General features: G+C 48.5%; 1 protein-coding gene across 2 annotated transcripts in view; it reads left to right on the top strand.

Moving 5' to 3' along the window:
• The window catches only part of CDS2 (CDP-diacylglycerol synthase 2), a 50,236-nt gene that overhangs the window by 19,096 nt on the left and 11,650 nt on the right, over positions 1-19,490 (top strand). For both annotated transcript variants that reach the window (XM_037147760.2, XM_037147759.2), the window contains exons 2-7: positions 10,140-10,276; positions 11,497-11,593; positions 12,656-12,753; positions 13,503-13,642; positions 15,111-15,169; positions 16,782-16,864. In XM_037147760.2, the coding sequence (XP_037003655.2) occupies positions 10,140-10,276; positions 11,497-11,593; positions 12,656-12,753; positions 13,503-13,642; positions 15,111-15,169; positions 16,782-16,864 (614 nt within the window). The remainder of the gene's footprint in view (positions 1-10,139; positions 10,277-11,496; positions 11,594-12,655; positions 12,754-13,502; positions 13,643-15,110; positions 15,170-16,781; positions 16,865-19,490) is intronic.

Below are 19,490 nucleotides of genomic sequence, written 5' to 3'. Positions count from 1 at the left end.
ATACAAGGTTGTGTATATAAGTCACTTTGAAGCAAAAGTTTCATGAAGCAGCAATTTTACTGTCTGTGATACATTCAAAAGTTTTCGGTTCTGTTTGATACTTATTCTACTTCTTATGTAAACTTCTGTTGAAGTGTAATGTACATATGGAAATGTGTCCATATCATAACTGTATAGCGGGGTGACTGTTCATAAAATAAGCACATCCCTGCAGCCTGCCTCCGCCCCATCAGACAAAACATTGCCAGTCCTGGAAGGCTCCCCAGTGATTTCTTCTAACTAGTTCCTTTCTCCGGGGGGGGGGGGTAGCCACCACTAGCCTGGCTTCTGGCATCATATTTCATTCTGTTTCTTACCAGTTGTGATTTACTGAATTGATTTCAAGAACCAATAGGTCTCAACCCACATCTTGAAAAACACAGACTTATTTTCTCTCTCCAATACCCTTGAGATGGGACATGTGTCTGTTTTACAGGTGAAAACCCAAGGTCCAGACGTGATATGTTTTCTTCCAAGATCACACAGCTAGTCCTGGTTCCCCCTTTCCTGGTGCCTGAGGTGCTCCTCTCCCTGAGATAGAGTGTCTTGCTTCTTTGCAAAGTCAGTTGCAGCCTTTTTTGTTTTGTGTGTGTGTGTAGTTTTCACTTTATCTTGTGTTATGGGATTGATATTCATTATTAATGTAGCTTTAGTGAATATAGTGAATTCTAATATTACAGTTAAGTACTGAGAATGTTTTTTTTGTGTTTTTGTGACAACGAGCTGTGTACGTTTGTTCGTTACTCTGGAGGTTGTGTGTTTTGAAGGCTTTTAATGGGATTCATCCTTTGCCCCCGTCCCCTCCCCCCGCCAGAATGAAACCCTGCAGGGGCATGGTGGCATGCAAGATGCAGGTTGACAAATGGCTTGGACTACATGTTCCCAACTCCCCCCTGCCCCGCACCATGCCCCCTCCCCCAACCACTGTGCAGGACAGTGCTTTGCTCACTTCCTTGCCTCTAGAAACCTGTGGATAGATTTCTTCTCATAGCATGTCTCCCTCAGGCTCCAGAACACCTGCCCACAGTGCAGACGTGCTGAGCTGTCCTGCCATTCTCCAGCCTTTCTGGTTGTGAGGCCATTGCTTCTAGCCAGGACCTCTTGGAGCAAATACTTTGGAACAGTTGAGCCCACTGTGCCAGTCTACCCCAAGACATCCTTGATTGGACACTGGGCTTGAGGACTCTACTCTTTCAGCTGTGAACTTGTGAACTGTTCTGGCTCGGCCCATTTTTAGCATGGGTCTAATTCTGAGAGCCATGGCCTTCTGAGTTCTCCTCTCTTGCTAGTTCTCTGAGTGAGAGACAGCTTGGAAAGGCAGGTATGCTGGTGGCTAGTGACCTGATAGTAAGGGAGGATAAACTTGAGGATTCAAACCTGAGCGCCAAAGCGCGGGTCCCGTGTTATCGGGGCAGGCAGCTTCATGCATTAGCTCCTCAGGCCTGCGAAGTGGAAGAACAATGGAGATTCAAGGTGGTAAAAGCAAGACAGCAGGTCCCAAATGCATCACTTAGGCCAAGTCTCATGTCACCAAACTGAGACTTGACTTAACAGTTTTTGCTCTCTTAGAAACAGAATCTTAAACTAGTCAGCCAGGAGTTGCTTCATCGGCACTAGTTAGGTAATTTGCCTGATAGGCCTGGCCATCCCCTCAAGGAAAATGCCCTGGAAATAATCTGCCTGCCTGCTTTTTTTTTTTTGCCCAGCCTAATTTCCGTGCACCCCTCCCTTCTAACTGTAGAAGTGTCATTTTGTACAGCTCCTCAGAGCTCCTTTCTATCTGCTGTATTAGATACTGCCTATTTCCTGAGTCATTGAATAAAACCAATGAGCTCTTTCAAGTTTACTTGCTTGAATTTTGTGTTTTAACAAAGAAAATATAGGACAGTGTCCTGCTAAATTGTCCCTTGTTGCAGAGGTGGACAATAATCTTTGGGTAGAAGATTTGCTGCCCCAAATATTTGAAAGAAAGCCATTTAAAAAAAATTGATGAAGCAGCTGACTTTTGTTTTTTCAGAACTGTCACTGTGGATTAGCAGGGTTTTTTTTTTTTAACATCAGATTACTGAGGTGTTGAGGTTTATTCTGTTCGTTGACCTCAGCCCTCAGCTGAGACAGAGTTGGGTGGAGACAACAGCCAGCCTGTTCACAGTGTGAAGATTGAGTGGCTGTTGCTGTTGCATTTGTTACTACGATGGTGAGTTACTTCTTTTTTGGTTAATGTACCTGGTTGTCTTTGCTTGGAGCAGAAACCACCTTGGCAGGGAACTCAGCTTCTGGGAGCCCAAGCTGCAGGAGGCAGGTACAGGTGTACCTTGCTTCATTGAGACATTCACTTTATCGTGGTCATCTGGAACCAAACCCGTGACATCTCTGAGAAATGCCTGTGTATCCTGTTGGCAAGAGTCCTGGAGGGAAAGCAGTTAACAGCTCTTAAGATCTTTGAAATTTTCTTCTTACTCTATTCCTTACCTTTATTATGCATGTTGGATGGTTCATGCTCAGGCCTTTCCTAAGACTTTCCCTTTCCTTCCACCTGTGGAGCCTGCAGATGTATGTAAACGTGGTAGGATGGTAAGATTCTGTGCAAAGTGGCTGGTGATTGCAGTGTGATATTTATGCCTGTCATTAAAAAAAAGATACTATTTATTTATGTTTGGAGAGAGGGAGAGAAACATCTGACGTGAGAGAGGAACACTGATTGATTGCCTCTCACACTCCACCAACCGGGGACCTGGCCCCCAACCCAGGCACGTGCCCTGGCTGGGAATTGAACTGGCAGTCATTTCAGATGGACTGCACCCAACCCACTGAGCCGCACCTGTCAGGGCTATGACTGCCATTTTAATTTACAGACTCAGAAGAGGAGAATTCCTGTGTTATTCCTTAACCTATTGTCTTCTCTCCCTCTGTGAAGAAACATTTATTGAGGACCTTCTGTATGCCAGGCAGCATCGCAGGCCGTGGGAATACAGGCCTGCAAACTCCGTCCACATGGAGGTTATGTTTCAGTAGGGGAAGCAGATAAATGTGTAGTAATTTCAGGTGATAGTGATGTTAGGAAGAGTAATGGAGGTGTTTCTTAGTATGAGACTAACATCTTAAACTGTTAGCTTTGGAAAATGCTTTCCAATATGCACTCCAATTGGCTCAAAGGACAGATGTGTGGCCCTGCTGGGAGCCACATTCCCATTATTCAGGGAATAATGGGAAAAGAGTGACAATATGCAGGATCAAACCATTTGGGGCTCTGAAAGATTTCCCTTCACCTCCTCACTCATTATTCCTGGCAATACATTCATTGTTGTCTGGAAATACAGCTCATCACCGCCCTGGGTTTAATGGGTGCCCCTTGGGGGCTCCCTGCCCCTCAATTATTTTAACCTTTGAGATGGGCTGAAAGCATAGCCCTTTTAGTTATTAGTGGCATTTGTATCACTGCAGCTCTAGGGTTGTCTTCCCCACACTAACAGTGGTGGCACCCATTATTCTAGGCCTTGCAGATAAAGATTGATGTGATGAATTAAAATTCAGTCAGATTTAAAAAACATTCTGAACCTTTACCAGATTCAAGGCAAACAAATATGAATAGGGCAGTTCTTACATTTGATGAATTTGAAACCTAACTTAGATTATGGAAAGTGACCTCCTACTATCTGGAAGTGAAATGGTTCATAGGCAGAGTTAGGTTTTAGAAAGCTGGATTTCCCATTAGCTTTCGTCCTTTTGCGTCCTTTCTCTGGGGCTTTGGTGTGGAGGGCAGTTACCTGTAGAGGGATTTTAAGTGCAGCGGTCCATCTGGAGTAGCTGAATGCATTTTCTGTAAATCTCTTTAGATGAGGCTTTGGAGTACAGGATGTGGCCATATTGGGGGTGATTCTAAAACTTGACAATAGGGCTCTTCCTATTGGATTCTTTGTTCAGACAGTTGAACTTGTCAAATGGAGTCAGCATTAGAAAAAGCTAGAAATATTTTCTTTGCTATTCCTAACACTGCACACATACACACCTACTTGGCTTTTTCACTGAGAATGACACATAGGTCCCTGACACTCTTATTAAGGAAAAACCAGTAATTTCTCTCCTGGGGATGTGCCTGTAAGTGGAGGAATCAGTTTCCTGTCAGCTGTCACAGGGCTTGATTAAGGAGATGCAAGTGGATATTTAGCAGAAAGGTTAGACTCAGTCTGATGATTTCCTCCAGGACAAGGGCTATAATTTGCATCCAAAGCAGTGCAAAACACAGTTTGTGTAAGTTACAGAGTCCCTCAGTAAATGGCACTGACGAATTTGTGTGCGGTGCCAGTACGAAAGAACAGAGCTGTTAGGGGCATGACCAGCCAGGACATTGAGTGCAGCAGGTCCTCGAATAACATTGTTCTGTGGTGTTTGTTATGACACTGATGAGGTGCTGTAGGAACTGAATTCTCGTTTGTATTAATTAGCCTACGGTGAAATTGGTTTCTTGACGTGTCCTTTCTCTGCAGTTCCAAGAACTTACAGTGTAAGTGAGGACTTATTGTACTGCCTTTTAATGAAGTTGCCTTGAAAATGAAAAAGAGCAGAAAAAGCCTACTGGATGGTACCATTTATTTTCTTTTCCTAGTTAGGTCCTTTTAGGCAAACATGAACAGAATGTTAATGTATTTTCTTTAGCAAGGTACAAAACTGAATTGGCATCTGATAAAGAAATGGGGTGTGGGGTGGGGTGAGTCCCATCTGCTTGGAGCCCAGTTGACACAATGCCCAGGGCTCCTGTCCAGCCAGGTCACAGCCGCACTTTTTTAGTCAAGCTCTTGACCATCACCGCTTGTGGGTGTCAATGTGGATGGAGTTTTGAGAAATACTGAGGTCGGAGGGTGGGCCCCTAATACGAAGAGGGGGCCTGAAGGGAGCCTCAAAGGCAGGCCCCCGGGCAAGCTTTTGTATGCCCAAGGCAGGCCTTCAGGACAGCCTGAGAATTGCGAAGGAATGGCCCGAGGGAGGGTTTTTCACCGTGGGAGTACAGTGTAAGTGTATTCAGTGCTGTTTTATTCCAAGACCAGCCTGTCCCCAGGCCAGAAAAAGCTAGGCCCCGATCACAAGGAGCTTCCCTTCCTGCCCTGCTGCTCCTCTGGGCCTCACTTGCTGCCTTCTCTTGCTTCTGATGACGGCAGGCTTCTGTGCTGTTGTGAGCCCCAGGTCAGTGCTGGTGTTGGCCTCTGGGCAGCTGTGGCTGGGAGGGGGGCCCTGGAAGGCTGGCGGGGTGTCCTTCGGAGCAGGAGTTTCTCCAAAAATGACAACAGGCCCCACCCGAGCTCTTGGTACCCAGCAGTCTCCACGTGTCCGTCATCGCCTGCCTTTCCCTCTAGGATCTAAGTGAACCAGCAGGAAGGAGGCCTGAGCTTTTTTCTCTTTTTTAAAGACTTTATTTATTTATTTAGAGGGGAAGGAAAGACATGGAGGGAAACACCAATGTGTGAGAAATACATCCATCAGTTGCCTCTTGCACACCCCCAACTGGGGGCCTGGCCCTGCAACCAGGCACGCACCCCGGAGGGGAATCAAACTTGTGACCTTTTAGTTTGTAGGCCTGCACTCAGTCCTTGAGCCACACCAGACAGGGCTTTCTCTTCCTTTTAAAGCACCACTTTTGTTTCCTGTTTACACCAGCACCACAACCCCCTTGGGAAATGGATAAGGGAGTGGGGGAGGATGAGTGGTGATTAAGCTAGAACCTGAGAGACTTGGTCTGTGACACTCAGCCTCTTATCTGGGCTCTTGGATTAAAAAGGAGGGAGGGAGAGAGGGAGGGAGGGAGGGTAAAAGGAAGGAAGATGGGAAGGAGGGGATGTCTGTGGAGGCTGGGCTGAGACAGCTTGAAGCAGCAAGACAGCCTCTCCCTGCTGCCCTTTGCTGGTCCCAGAACTACTGAGCTGGGACGTCAGACCCCAAACTCAGGAGGGAGGGGGCAGGAGTGGGCACTGGTCTGGTCCTGCTTCGGGGACCATCGTGAAGGCCATGGTGCGGGTCCTGGCACGTGAGCTGGAAATCAGAGTGGGTTCTTTCGTAGTCTCAGTGCAGGCTGGACACTGGTCCATGGCGGGTCAAGTGGAATTAATTATCTTATTATTTCAGCAAGTCTTTGGGTGCCTGTTATGTGCCAGACACTGCTTGGTGCAATGGGAAAAGAGACACCCACGGCTGCTGACATGTATGTGGTGTTTTTACCACACGCCCCAGCTTGCTCAAACTAAGTTCTGTGCACGTACTGATAGGTCCATTATAAAGACACACTGGGAAAAATATATGAACAAGATAAATAGAAATAAGTTCTATTTCTTTCCACACTTCAGTAGATTGCTCTGCACGCAGCCCACTTCATAGAGTACTAGTGTGCATTGCTACGTTTGTGTTTCAGACCTCCGCCTCCATGGTAGCTTTGGAAAGAGGATCAGTTTTGAATTGGGGCTGCCTATTGGATGCACTGAAGGTGTGGAAGAGGAAGCGAGGCAGGCAGATGCCAGGCTCACATAATTGGTTAGCACAGGGTCTCAGCAAGGTCTGCTGGCCACCGTGCTTTCCCCCCTCCACCCTTCTTGGGAAGGGTACCCGGGTTTCCTGGGGTGGGTGTTTAAGGTTCTTGTGCTCCTGTCCTGTGTACTGTGGTAAGGGGACCGAGGGGTGAAGGGTATTTCAGTCCCTTTATACTGTTTATACACATTCAGTGGTGTTGCATTTGATTGTCCCAACAACCATCCGAGACACGGGGTCCTTTCCTCACTGGGAAGACCAGAGAATAGGGACCTGTGCCGAACGCAACGAGCGAGAGAGCTGGGCCCTGGGCCCTGGGCCCTGTGCCTGACTGGCCGCTGCCTCCTCCTGCAGAAAGTCTTCCATCCCGTTGGCCTGTCTTGCCTTCCCTTGGGGGAACAAACCAGTGAGCATGCTGGGCACCCCTGACTCTTGGTTCGGCTTCGATGATTTGGTCTTCAGAGTAGAAGCCTGTTAGGAGGGGAATGCTTATTAAGGCTAGGCTTCTGACAGGCTTTTCTTCTGGGGCAGAGCTTGGCTCCAGGTCCTGGCTTCCTTCGGGGCCCTCTGTGGAAGCTGCACCAGCACTTGGCCTCTTTTACTCAGGCACTGTGGCAAGGCCTTCGTCCGTGGGGTGGGGAGGAGCTAGGATGCTCTAGGCCTGTTCGGGTTCTTTTATTTCTGTTCCCTTGGCCAGCTGTCTTGTGACGCTTGGTTGGGTCGGGGCAGCAGATGAGGGGAGGGTCAGGAACCTAGAGGGCTGGCTGACTCGCCCCCTCCCCATCCATGTCCTCCGAGGCTGTGCCCTTTCCTTCTCTGGCACAGGAATTGGCCTTTCCGCTGGTGGGAGAAGGGTCGCCTGTGTAGGTGTTGGCCTCCTGCTCAGCAGGAGCCTGCATGAAGGGCTCTTTTTCAGAGGCCTCAGGTGAGGCCTGGGGCCCTGGCGTCACTTGCATACAGGCAGGTAAAACCTAGGGAGTGAATCTCCCCTTTAGGCTTGTTTCTTTAGGGCATTTACTAAAATTCCAAGTTGTTCGTCACAGGCTCCCTGACCTCTTGGTCATAGCAGCAGCCGTGGTGTCCTTTTACGAGTTCTCCGTCCACTTTTTTCTGCTTCGAGATACCCCGTTCACCTCACCCTTCCTAGCAAGGACGGGGAGGAGTCACTCTTGGTGGTCGTGGAGGGAACAGTGCTGGACTAACAGTTATAAAAGGGCCTGGAAGGCCCGGGAGGTGGGTGAGGAATTAGCACAGAGCTCCTGCCCCTCCCCTGGCTCTGCCTGGCTCCTTCCTGCCCTTCCTCGCCTGAGGAACCAGCAGCCTTTGTGAGTCTCCTTGACAACAGGATGGATGAGTTAAAAATAGCCTTGCGCTGGGGCTCCAGCGTGTGTGCGTGTGTGTGATGTACACAGGGTGTGTGCGTGTGCCTGCTGTGCTCCAGCCCGGCCCTTGTGGCTTCAGGATGCGTGTGGAGAGCCTCTGTCTGGAGGCCTCCTCGGGCCGCTGCTCTCGTGTGGAAGGCCCTCAGCTGGGGTCAGAATCCTTATCTCACATCACTGATGCAGATGGGGTGTGGGTGGTAGTGTTAACATAAAGAATGGGAAGCTGTTGAATGCCTTCATTCAGTCTAACTGGAAACGGATAATTTTGGAGGTGCTGCTGTGTTTCAGAACTTCTCGGGGTGGTAGAATGGGACACAGCCCTGGGTGGGAGTTCAGTTGTATCCCTTCAGTGAACCCTCACAGGTAAAGAGGGCCCTCCGTGGGCCCACTTTAGAAGGGAAGGACACTGAAGTACACAGGCACTTGTGTGATTCGTCCAGAGCCACCAGGCTCAGCTGTGGCAGAGTAAGGAGCCGTGACCGCATTATGGGAAGCTACAGCTCTTTCCCCGAGATCCAATTGATGAGACTCCCTGTTTAGGTCCTTTACCAAAGCCAGTTGTGTCTTGTATGAGCGATCATGTACTAAAGACCTTCTGTTCAGTGGTTTTATCACAGTTGTGATGTAATTTAGAAATAGCTGTTTCCATGAGGGCAAGGCCTGGGCATCTCTTTGCTATACCTGGGATTAACTCCTTCCTCCTTCCATCCTTCCATCCTTCCATCCTTCCATCCTTCCATCCTTCCATCCTTCCATCCTTCCATCCTTCATTAGTAAGTATTTTGCTGTGTGCCAGGCATGGGGATGTCGTGAGAACAAGGTGTCTTGGTTCCTATCTTTAGGGAGCAACAGACTATTATGAAGATCTCCTTCCAAGTCCCCACTGTGGCCAGTGCTGACAGGGAGAAGGTCTGAGTGTTCGGGGTGGGGGAGGCTGGGAGAACATACGAATCACTGACACAAAGTACTTAAGTCTGGGCTGTATGAAAAAATCCTGCAAATCAATGAAAAGGAAATGCACCCTAGCTGGTACGGCTCAGTTAGAGTGTCATCCTGTAACCGAACAGTTGCGGGTTCAATTCCCAGTCCGGGCACATACCTCTGTTGTGGGTTCAGTCCCTAGTCCGGATGCAGACAGTCCCTGGTCTGAGCGCATACAAGAGAACTGATCGATGTTTCTCACTTTCAGTGTTTTTGTTTCTCCCTTCCTCTCTCTCTAAAAGCAGTGAAAAAAGAAAAGTGAAAAAGGAAGGCAGGAAACTCAGTAGAAAACTGGTCGGTGACTTGACAGACACTTCACAAAAGAAGATACCAAGTGGCCACTTACTGGCCGTTTGAAACAGTGCTCTATTTTATCTATTTATTAATTAGGGAAATTTAAATAGTTAGTTCAACTTAAATGTGTTTGCTCATGTATGTAATGAAATCTTTGAAGCTGTGGTAAAATATCCTTTTGCCATTTCTAGTTCCTTTTGAGTTTCTTGCTGAAAAAAATACAGTGGACCCCAGGATGCCACATAAAAGGACATCTGGTGGGGTGAACACGTGCAGGTCACGGCCCTGGGCTGACAGGCTGGGTGGGGCCCGCCACGGAGCTGCTCCGAGCCTGCGTCTTCCTTTGTACCTGGGGATCTTCCTGTGTCGCTTTCCTTCTTCCCAGAACTGCTCCGGGGCTCGCAGCTGCGGGGAAGATGCTCTGAAAACTGTGAAGGGCTGTCCAAATACTAGCAGTGTTGTTACTGTCTAGTTCTACGTGATGTGATTTCCCTTCCAAGTCTTCTCACAGCGATTATCTTAAATTCCCTTAAGAAATGAAAGCTCTGAGTAGTGGGATCAGGAATGAGGCCCAGGTGAAATCTGGTCACTGCCCTCTTGGGCGTTCTTTGGATACAAAGGAGCCCCTCTCTCGCTCTTCTGGACGCCCCCCCCCCCCGCCAGGCAATGGGGATTGAGTAGATTGAGGCTGTTGCTCTCCTCCCGAGGTGCACATGGTGTCTCTGTTGCAGTAGAGAGCCGGCCGTCTTGGCGCACGTCAGAAGTGTCAGGGTTGCTGTGAGCCCCATCTGTTAGGTCACTTGACCATTGTACCACTTCTTCAGGCCCAGCGTGAGTCTTCCCCCACAGCTCTCCTGTAACAGGCAGACACTCCTCAGTATCCTGCTCATCATTTGTGACCTTTTCCTCTTCTGTTTTTCTGCTGTGTAGGAGTCGGAGCCAGAGGCAAAGGTCGATGGAGAGACAGCGTCGGACAGTGAGAGCCGAGCGGAAGCTACTCCCCTGGCACCCTCCGTAGACGACACCCCAGAGGTCCTCAACAGGGCCCTTTCCAACTTGTCTTCAAGGTGACCTGGCTCAACGATGCGTGTGCTTGTTGGGGGCCGTGTTGGCATGTCCCAGTGCCGTGGGAGCCTCGGGCCCCTCAGAGAGCCCGTGGTCCCGTGGGGGAGTCCACGTCTGTCAAAGCGTGTGGGACAGGCCTGCCCACTGGCATTGACCACAGGCCCCTGCTTCTGCCCAGGGCTTCACTGAGCATCCTCTTAACAGCAACTTTGAGCACAGCCTGGCAGGGTCTTTAATGGAAGGGTGCTTGGGGCTGGAAGGGACAGTCCAGGGAGGAGGAAAGGGTGGACAGAGGGGCGGTGGTGGGCAAGGTCGCTGACACAGCGTTTGGGGGAAACGGTCCCTGGGCTTTGCTGCTGATGGATGGGCCGCTTTTCACGCAGGAGCCCACGTTTCCACAGTTCAGTTTTCCCCTCTCCCACGCACACTCATCATGGACATTTAAAAGTTCTCCTGGAAGGACCGATAAACCTCTTAACTTGGGCGAATCCAGGGTTGAAATTCTGGTCCCTTGAGACTGGTCTCTCCAATGCCAGCTGTGGGTGGTAGATTAAAAACACAAACTCTAAGACCCCAAAACATTGTCTAAAAATGTGTCTTTGTGTGCCTCCCTGATGTGTCCCTCTGAAAGGCTGTGCTGTGCAGTGGTTAGGGACATGGGTTCTGGGGCCAGGCTCCCAAGGACAGAAATCTCAGCTTAACCCCTTCACGGCTGTGTGACCAGCGCATCCAGCTCCTCATCTGTAAAAACGGAGAGTGTTGAGGGCTGGGTGAGTTAATATGTGTGAAGACCTTATAAAGGTGCTAGGTGTGTATTCCGATAGCTGTCGCTATCACTGTTTAACATAGCTATCACCGTAACGCAGGAGTAGAGCAATGCAGGATTCTGCTGGAGTAAATATGTTTGTAGGGTTTGCTCCCCCCACCCCCAACAGAGACCGCTGTCTAGCCATTGAACTAGATACAGGAGTAGAGGGCGCTACGTTTCCCTGGGGAATTTTGCCTGTTAGGTGTGGGTGAGGCATTGGCTGTTGTGGCCCTGCTCCTGCCAGCGAAGGGCTAGTTCCTCTGTCCCAGTGAGGAGGTGCTCCTGGAAAGGACTGCCTCAGGGCCCCCCCCCTCTGCCTCCACTGCCCCCCGGGGGAGAGCTGTCCCCCTTGGGTTTGTGCTTCAGTTCACTGGGCTCCTCATGCATTTTCTCCTTCCCTCCTCTCTAACTTAGATGGAAGAACTGGTGGGTGAGAGGCATCCTGACTTTGGCCATGATCGCATTTTTCTTCGTCATCATTTACCTGGGACCAATGGTTTTAATGATAATCGTAAGTGCCATTGCGTGTCATTTTAGTTCGGCCTTCAGCGTTTCATGCAGGATCGGTCATCTGAGGTGCCAGTGCTGGGGCAGTGCTGGGGGTCACTTGGGGTCTGGGCTCCACAGAGCATTTCTTCCTTAGGGGTCTGTGACTTCTCACTTTGTAGCAGCAGGTGGAGGGACACCGGCCTGGGCCAGCTGTATGTGTTTAAAGATGCCCCTTCCTTTTATTTTATTTTTTTATTGTTAAAGATTTGATTTATTTACATTGAAAGAGAGGGGTGGGGGGGAGAAAGAGAGGGAGAGAAACATCAGTGTGTGAGAGATAACATTGATCGCCTGCCTCTCACATGGCCCACACTGGGGACCTGGCCCACACCCCAGGCATGTTTCCTGAACGGGAATCGAACCAGTGACCGTTTGGTTCACGGGCCAGTGCTCAGTCCACTGAGCCACACCAGCCAGGGCAAGATGTCTCTTCATTTTAAAATTTGATTTTATTATTTCAGCTGTTTGACTGTACTCTGTGACCCCTGCTGCTGTCACGTTGATTCTTGGTTTTCTTGTTTCCCTGAGGCCTTACTTACAGGCGTAGACCTTCCATGAAGAAATCCCCATCCGCAGTGCTTCCCTCTCCATCCTCCCACCGTCACGGGCAGGGTCAGGTGACTGACAGCTGACTGCTGAGCACAGCAGCTGGGGCTTTTCAAGTATTTGTATTCACAGTCAAGAGGCAAGAAATGGACTGAGTCCTGGGAGGTTCTAGGATAAAAAGTTAATTGACACTTTGGGAACATGTATTTGTTGTCATTTAAAAATGCATTGTTTATGCTGTTACAGTTGTCCCGGTTTCCCCGCTGTGTTCCCCTCCCTCCAGGAGCCTGTGTTCATTGTGAGACCCGGGGCTGGCCCGTGGGTGGTGTGAGAGGAGAGAGCTGACTCGCTGTCCGACTGCCATTTTTCTGAAATGCAGTGGTGGTTCTCGAAGGCCCATGACTTGTTGGTTTTCTGTTTCCAAAGATCGTAAGAACTGGGGAGCCGTGGAGTGTTCTAATTGTTGTGTGCCCTACAGGTGATGTGTGTTCAGATAAAATGTTTCCACGAGATTATCACTATTGGCTACAATGTCTACCACTCCTATGACCTACCCTGGTTCCGGACCCTCAGCTGGTAAGCTCTCCAGCCCCAGAGGGACCCTTAATAGGTTTGGATGATAAGTGTTTCATTGTAGATGTTTATGGTGGTGATGGGTGGGAGGGGAGTGATAGCCCTGAACTTGTATTGCACCTTCAAACCCCAAGTACTTCATGGGCCAGACTACATGCTGGCCTTGGAGGAGTCTTCAGTAGTTATCAAGAATCTGGAATCTTCCTCCGAATAACACAGGCTGGCTGACGTGCTACAGAAATAAATGGGAGGCAGGTATCATGTTACATCAGGCAAGGTTTTATGAAGAAAATGCTGTTTGAACAGCATTTGAGTGAAAAAAGATAAGTGAAGGGGATGCCTCAGGCAGGGAAGAGGCAGGAGCAAAGCAAATGGGTGGCAAAGCTGGAGGGGACGGTCCTGACAGGCACCAAGGGCTGCTGTTGGGAGGAGTGGAAGTGAGACTGGGAGGCAGAATGAGACATGTTTGGGAGCATTATCTTAGTTCGAGTGTTCTTGGGTTATATGGAGAAGCTCTACAAAAGGGGTAAAAACCAAATCCTGGGCTTGCGATAAATGGAGGGTGAATGAAAGCTGCCACGAGTTTCTAGATAAACTTCTCACTGACAGTGGCACTGGAGAACGGGGACCACGGGGGTCTCGAGGGTGGGGGACTGCTGCATCTGGTCCTTTTCCTCGGGGTGTTCCGACAGCCTCGAGGAAAAGGACAGGCCGCATGTCCGCTCGTGGCAGTGACTTGTCTTCACTTACAGGTACTTCTTACTGTGTGTAAATTACTTCTTCTACGGCGAAACAGTGACGGATTATTTCTTCACTTTGGTCCAGAGAGAGGAGCCCTTGCGCATTCTCAGCAAATACCACCGCTTCATTTCCTTTACTCTCTACCTGATAGGTATGCCTTGAACGACTCACCAGTTCTTGTGTCTGGTGTGTTTTGTCGTCTGCTGAGTAGGAGTTGGGGGGGTCCCTTGGTTGATGTGAAGTTTTGATGGTTAACTGACCATGCAGAGCAGCAGAGCTGAGGGCTCCGCCTTCCTTGAGCTGCAGCAAGTAAGGGCAGTGAGACTGCGGGGGCTCATATGTGGCTGTGGGGACTGTGGTCTGTGCCGCCTGTGCTCCAGCCTCTGTCCGAGGGCGGCAAGGCGTGGCCCTGCCTGCAGCGATTCTGCGTTGTGACCAGAGCAAAAACCACCTGTCTGTGTAACTTAGGTATCAAAACAGGCAGCTGTCTTTAGGAGTGTCTTCTTAGGAGTTCGCCTTGCAGGACAGACATTGGAGGGTGGTGGGAATTTTACTGATTTGGGTTTTAAAAGACTCTGGGACCTCACAGGGGCTGGGAGCTTAATTGCATCTCAGGGGGCCCTTTTGTAACCTACAGCTAAAACTGCAGACTTACTGTGAGGGTTAAATCCTGTGTATTAGAACTTGACAGACGGAAAAGTGCTGGTCAGTCCACACTCAGTTCGGACTGTGCACTGGTTCTGATAACGCCAGTGTCTTCTATTGTCGCCTTGACAGCTAGTTCGGAGCACGTGAGAAAGTTGTTCTGACCTAAATTTCTCTGAGCTATTTTTGATCAGCTCTGTGAATGACACCTGGGTGTTAAAATACAAAATCCACTGTTGAGGCGTTTGCAGACATTGAGGACATTCAGAGGGCGTGCCTCAGATCCTGGGAGCAGCCCCCCAGTGGGAGTCAGGGGTGTCTGGGATGGTGACATGCTCTCTTCTGGGCAGAACTGCTGTTGAGGGGCCTAACACACTGAGGGGGTCAAGGTCCTCATTGTTCCTGGAGAAGGGGTGGGGGCTGCAGGTATTTTTTTTTGCCATCATACGTGTCTGCGAACAGGGGTTGGCAAAGTTTTTCTTAAAAGTCCAGATACTAATAAATATTTTAGGCTTTGGGGGCCCAGGGTCTCTGTTGCAACTACCCAGCCTTCCCTTGGAAGACGAAAGCAACCACAGATGATATGTAAACAAATGGGCACAGCTGGGTTCTGGTGAAATTTTAGTTACAGAATCGGGCATCGGCCTGTTTGTTGGCCTCTGCTCTTGGGTCAAAATATTCTTATCTGGTGAACACCAGCCTAAATTGAGTGCACTCTGCAAGATTTAAAGATACTGCCTTCCTTTTATTGTCTTGGTGATTTTTTCCCTTCCGATTCCTATCTGAAGGGTCGTTCTGTGTCTTCCTCCCACTGCACTGCCCGGGGCTTGGGACTGTGCACTGGTTCACTGCTTTTGGGAAACTGGCCAAACGATCACAATCACGATCAAGTACCCAGCCACAGGAAGTGACTAGGACAAAGGGAAATGCAGAATGTGATTTATTTTGCCCTTTTTACTCCTTCCCGGAACCAGGATTCTGCATGTTTGTACTGAGTCTGGTCAAGAAGCACTACCGCCTGCAGTTCTACATGGTAAGGGAAATTGTGTGTGTGTGTGAGATGTCTTGGCTTAAATGAAGTTCTGCAGAAACTCGACAGATCTCTCATCCTTTCTGTGAGAAATCAAAACTTGAGTGCAGTCTGCTGTGTATGTTTTGGGAACCCAGAGCATGAAGGAAGGGAGCCTGTTAAGTTTGGCAGCTGTACATCCACTTAGATCTGATCACTGCTGCTTACTTTACACCCTCAGCAATCTCTCCACTAGGTCCTGCAGAAAGTGGGCTTCAAGTAGGACTCACTGTGGCACTGTTACCAGCAAGGGACTGGGACTGAGGCGGGTCCACCTGGGCCTGGTTTGGGATGTATGCGTTCTTGACATTGTGTAGGAAAGAGTTCATGACCCGAGTGTAGGTGATTTTGAGAGTACGTTTATTAAAGCTGGGGACAGTGAAACAAAGGAAGGGCTTAGGGTGGAAGAGGCAAGATCATAGCAACAGGAGTGCACCTAGGCTGGGCTGCCTCAGTGCAAGAAAGATCACAGTAACAGAAGTGGCAGAAGAGCCACAGTGGGCTGCGTGGACTCAGGAAAGGAAGTCACAGTAATAGAGTCACACTGAGCTACACAGAGTCAGGGAACAAGGTACAGAGACAAAAGGAGGGCCCTTGGAGATGGGGTTCAGGGGCTTAGCCTGGGACAAGCTGCCACCACCTGCTGCTCTCCTGGTTGTGAGTCTCCTGGGGCCTATTTAGGGCTTAGAGGAAAGCAGAGTACATGCCTGACGAAAGACGTGGAGGCATGCACAGGGCACACACTGGGTCCTTTGTCTTGAGTTTTTACCTGTTTTCTGTAGGTGGGAATTTTAGGGGAGGACTTAGGAGGGTCTCAAAAGAATATTCAACAGCTTTTCGGGTGTGTTCTTTAGTATGCCGACACATCGAAATGGGTGTGTAGGGGAGTTCGGGATCATTTTCTGGTCAACTTCACTGTTTTACTTTTATCTCAGATTGGTCTGGCTCTGATATATATATATATATTTTAAATTATTTGTTTTTCGGACTTCATTCATCCTTGGGTTTGGCAGGCACTGGTAGCGCCGTCTGAGTCTCTGTTATCTGTCTCCTTGACCCGGAGATTTAAGAAATCACCTTGACTAGGTGATCCAAGCTGCTCCCTCTCTTGTTGGGGAGGAGAAATGTAAGCCATTTGCTCCTAAGTGTTCTTGGTCAGGGAAGACAAGATCTTGTGACTCGTTAGCATCTTGTTTAACTGTCTCAGTTTCCATCGTTGCACTTGCTAAAGAATTTCCTAGTTTCTTACTCTCCTGCCTTAAGGCCTCAGGCATTGTCCTGTCCTAAATCGAGTTCCCAAACTGAAGGTGTTTCCTCTCGGAGCCCTCAGTCACTCAGTAAATACTCAGAAGCACCCAGGCTTTCAGAGCACAGAAGGATTTACTCACTAGTAAGCCATGCGGTCCTGCCTTTTTGTGGGGACTGTCGCTGGGGGACAGAGTTTCTCCCGCAGGCCTGTTCTGTGCCTTTTCACTTCCAGTGAGATGATATCTGCAGAAGCTGACTCTCAGCAGCTTTCTATATGGTACTGGCTGTTGCCTTTCAAGGCACACTGATTCTGTTTCTCCTTTTGCAGTTCGGCTGGACCCATGTGACGTTACTGATTGTTGTCACCCAGTCACATCTCGTTATCCACAACCTGTTTGAAGGGATGATCTGGTGAGTGACGGCAGTGAGGGAATTTTCCCTTTTGCTTCGTGGGTATTTCTCAGGTGCCTGTACCTTCTGGGGCAGTGTTTCTCACTTGTGCTACATCCGAATCCCTCGCGGGGCTGGTTACAACAGATTCCTGGGCCCCAGCCCCGAGTTTCTGCTTCAGTAAATCTGGGGTGGGGCATGAGAATTTGAATTACCAGTGCATTCCTGGGTGATGCTGGTATTCCCGGTCAGGGCCTACGCTTTGAGAACCACAGTTCCAGACTGACAGGTACACGGATATTTAAAAAAAAAAAATCAAAGGTGGTTCTACTGTATGGCAAGAAATTTGAAATCCTAGAGGAAATCTTTTATGATTTCCTGGCATAAGATAAACTACTAAATGTCATGAAGAAGAAAATTTAATAGATCAACAACTGTAGAACAATTGACAATTGTGTCGGAATCCACACCTGGAAAAAGGACTAGAGATAAAAGCTGAGTTGTATCTAACCCGTAATACTAAAGCTGATAAGCATAGGGAGAGAGAAACAAGAATGATAAATGGATTTCTTTTATGGTTATAGATAAACCTTTCTAGATAAACTGTTGGCAAGTGGCTTCTGGCCTGTGTCAGGAGAATACGTGCTGTCACCTGCCTGCCACTTCAGAACAGTTTTGGTTAGTGACACCACCTGTGTATGGCGGTTCCAATGCAGCTGACAAATTCCTGTCACCTCATGAAGTTGTAGTGTGATGCATTACACAAATACTTGTCCTTGTGTTACAACTGCCTACAGTAGCTGGTACGGTAGTGTACTGTGCAGACTTGTGGCCAAGGAGCTGTAGGGGAACAGAATTTTCTCACTTCAAAATACCTCTTGTTGGCATAACTATTACCTGAGGCTGATTAATTTTAAGAAATAACAGACTTGGAGGAGCTCTGAAAACCAAGTAGCAGTTACCCTGTTGTAAATACATTTACATTTGTAGGGGAAATCTCCACGTAAGTGTCTCCCTGCCGTACCTAGAAGAGGGAGATGACCTTGTTTGTACTAACTGTTATCAGTGCAGAAGAGGGTGGACTTGAGTCTGCATAACAGCCTTACCCTTGTTTACTTCACTCTCCCTGATGACCTGTAATCAGCTCTCCTGACCCTTAGAATTTTTTTTTGTCTTAAGCTGAAGATGATACTCAATTTGGGAGCTTCAGCTATTTTGTCCAGTTACTCAGTTTTCCTGGTTTACATAAAAGTTTTTAAACTTGTATTTGTTTTTCTTCTATTAATGTGTCTTTTATTACAGGGATGTGTCAGCCCAGAGCCAGAAGGGTAGAGGCAAAATTATTTCCCCCTGCTACTGAGCAGCACCCTAGGTGTATAGCAGGCTGTGCCGTCTTGGTTTGTGTGCATGCACCTGGTGTGTGCGTGGACCCGGTGTGTGAGTGCGCTCTGTGTGTGAGTGCGCTCTGTGTGTGAGTGCACTCTGTCTGCGCGTGCACTCTGTGTGTGAGGGCACTCTGTCTGTGTGTGTACCCGGTGTGTGCGTGCGCTCTGTGTGTGAGTGCACTCTGTGTGTGAGTGAGTGCACTGGACAGCACTTTTCTCAGAATGGTGTCCCCACAGTTAGGCTGCACATGGCTGTGCTGCTACTTAGAAGATTTTATTCAGAAATGCTGTGGTTTCAACAGGAACTCTATCAGCATAGATCAAAATCACAAGGCTGCTTGAAGAAGCCGATGGTCTCAGTGGAGAGGTGAAGTTTAGCCTGGTGTATGTAAGAGAGGTACTAAAGCATTCTGGGTAAGGCCCCAGGCTGGGCTTCTATTTCCAGATCTCAGAATGAAGGTGTAGTGTTCCCCACCTCCTGAGGACTAGATTAGTAGATACATGTAAAGTACCTAGAACAGAGACGAGCCCATATAAGTGTTATGGGCATTATTATGGTTAAAACAATTATAGTGGATTTGGGAGCATACGGCTCCTTTCTTTTTGAGTTTCTGTTCCGTGTTTCTTTCTTTCTTTTTTGTTTTTTTAATTTTGGCTCTGGGTTTTTTTTTTTTTAATTTAAGGTTTTTATTTATTTATTTTTAGAAACAGTTAAAAATTTTTTTTAATTTAAGGTTTTATTTATTTTTAGAGAGAGGGGAAGGGAGGGAGAAAGGAAGAGAAATATCAGTGTGTGGTTGCCTCTCACATGCCCCCAACGGGAACCTGGCCTGCAACTTAGGCATGTGCCCTGACTGGGAATCGAACCAGTGACCCTTTGGTTCACAGCCCTCGCTCAATCCACCGAGCTGTACCAGCCAGGTCTCTGTTCAGTGTTTTTTGACAGTGATCCATGCTAAGTCCTCATCTTTAAGGGCCAGATATACCACTTGCCTCTACAGTGAGTAATACTAAAATCTCTAGTTACTGCTTTTCAGACTCAACCTGCAAGACTTAATTATAGTTGCAGAGCACAGAGTCTGTGCTAGAAGCCTCCACAGAGTAAATATTGCGGTGGGGGAGGGGGGTTGGGTGAATACAGAAGCTCTAAATCCCTCCCTTAACAAACAGCAAGTCAGAAAATTTTGCCTGTAGTAGATGGGCCAGGAAATTGAGATTTATGTGTAAATCTGTAGTAGAGGACATTTTTAAAATGCGACTGT

Source organism: Artibeus jamaicensis, unplaced genomic scaffold (assembly GCF_021234435.1).
Source record: "Artibeus jamaicensis isolate MK-2021 breed Jamaican fruit bat unplaced genomic scaffold, CSHL_Jam_final contig_685, whole genome shotgun sequence".
Classification (NCBI taxonomy): Eukaryota; Metazoa; Chordata; class Mammalia; order Chiroptera; family Phyllostomidae; genus Artibeus; species Artibeus jamaicensis.
The sequence above is the reverse complement of the archived record's forward strand: the minus strand, read 5'-3'. Positions and strand labels throughout refer to the sequence as shown.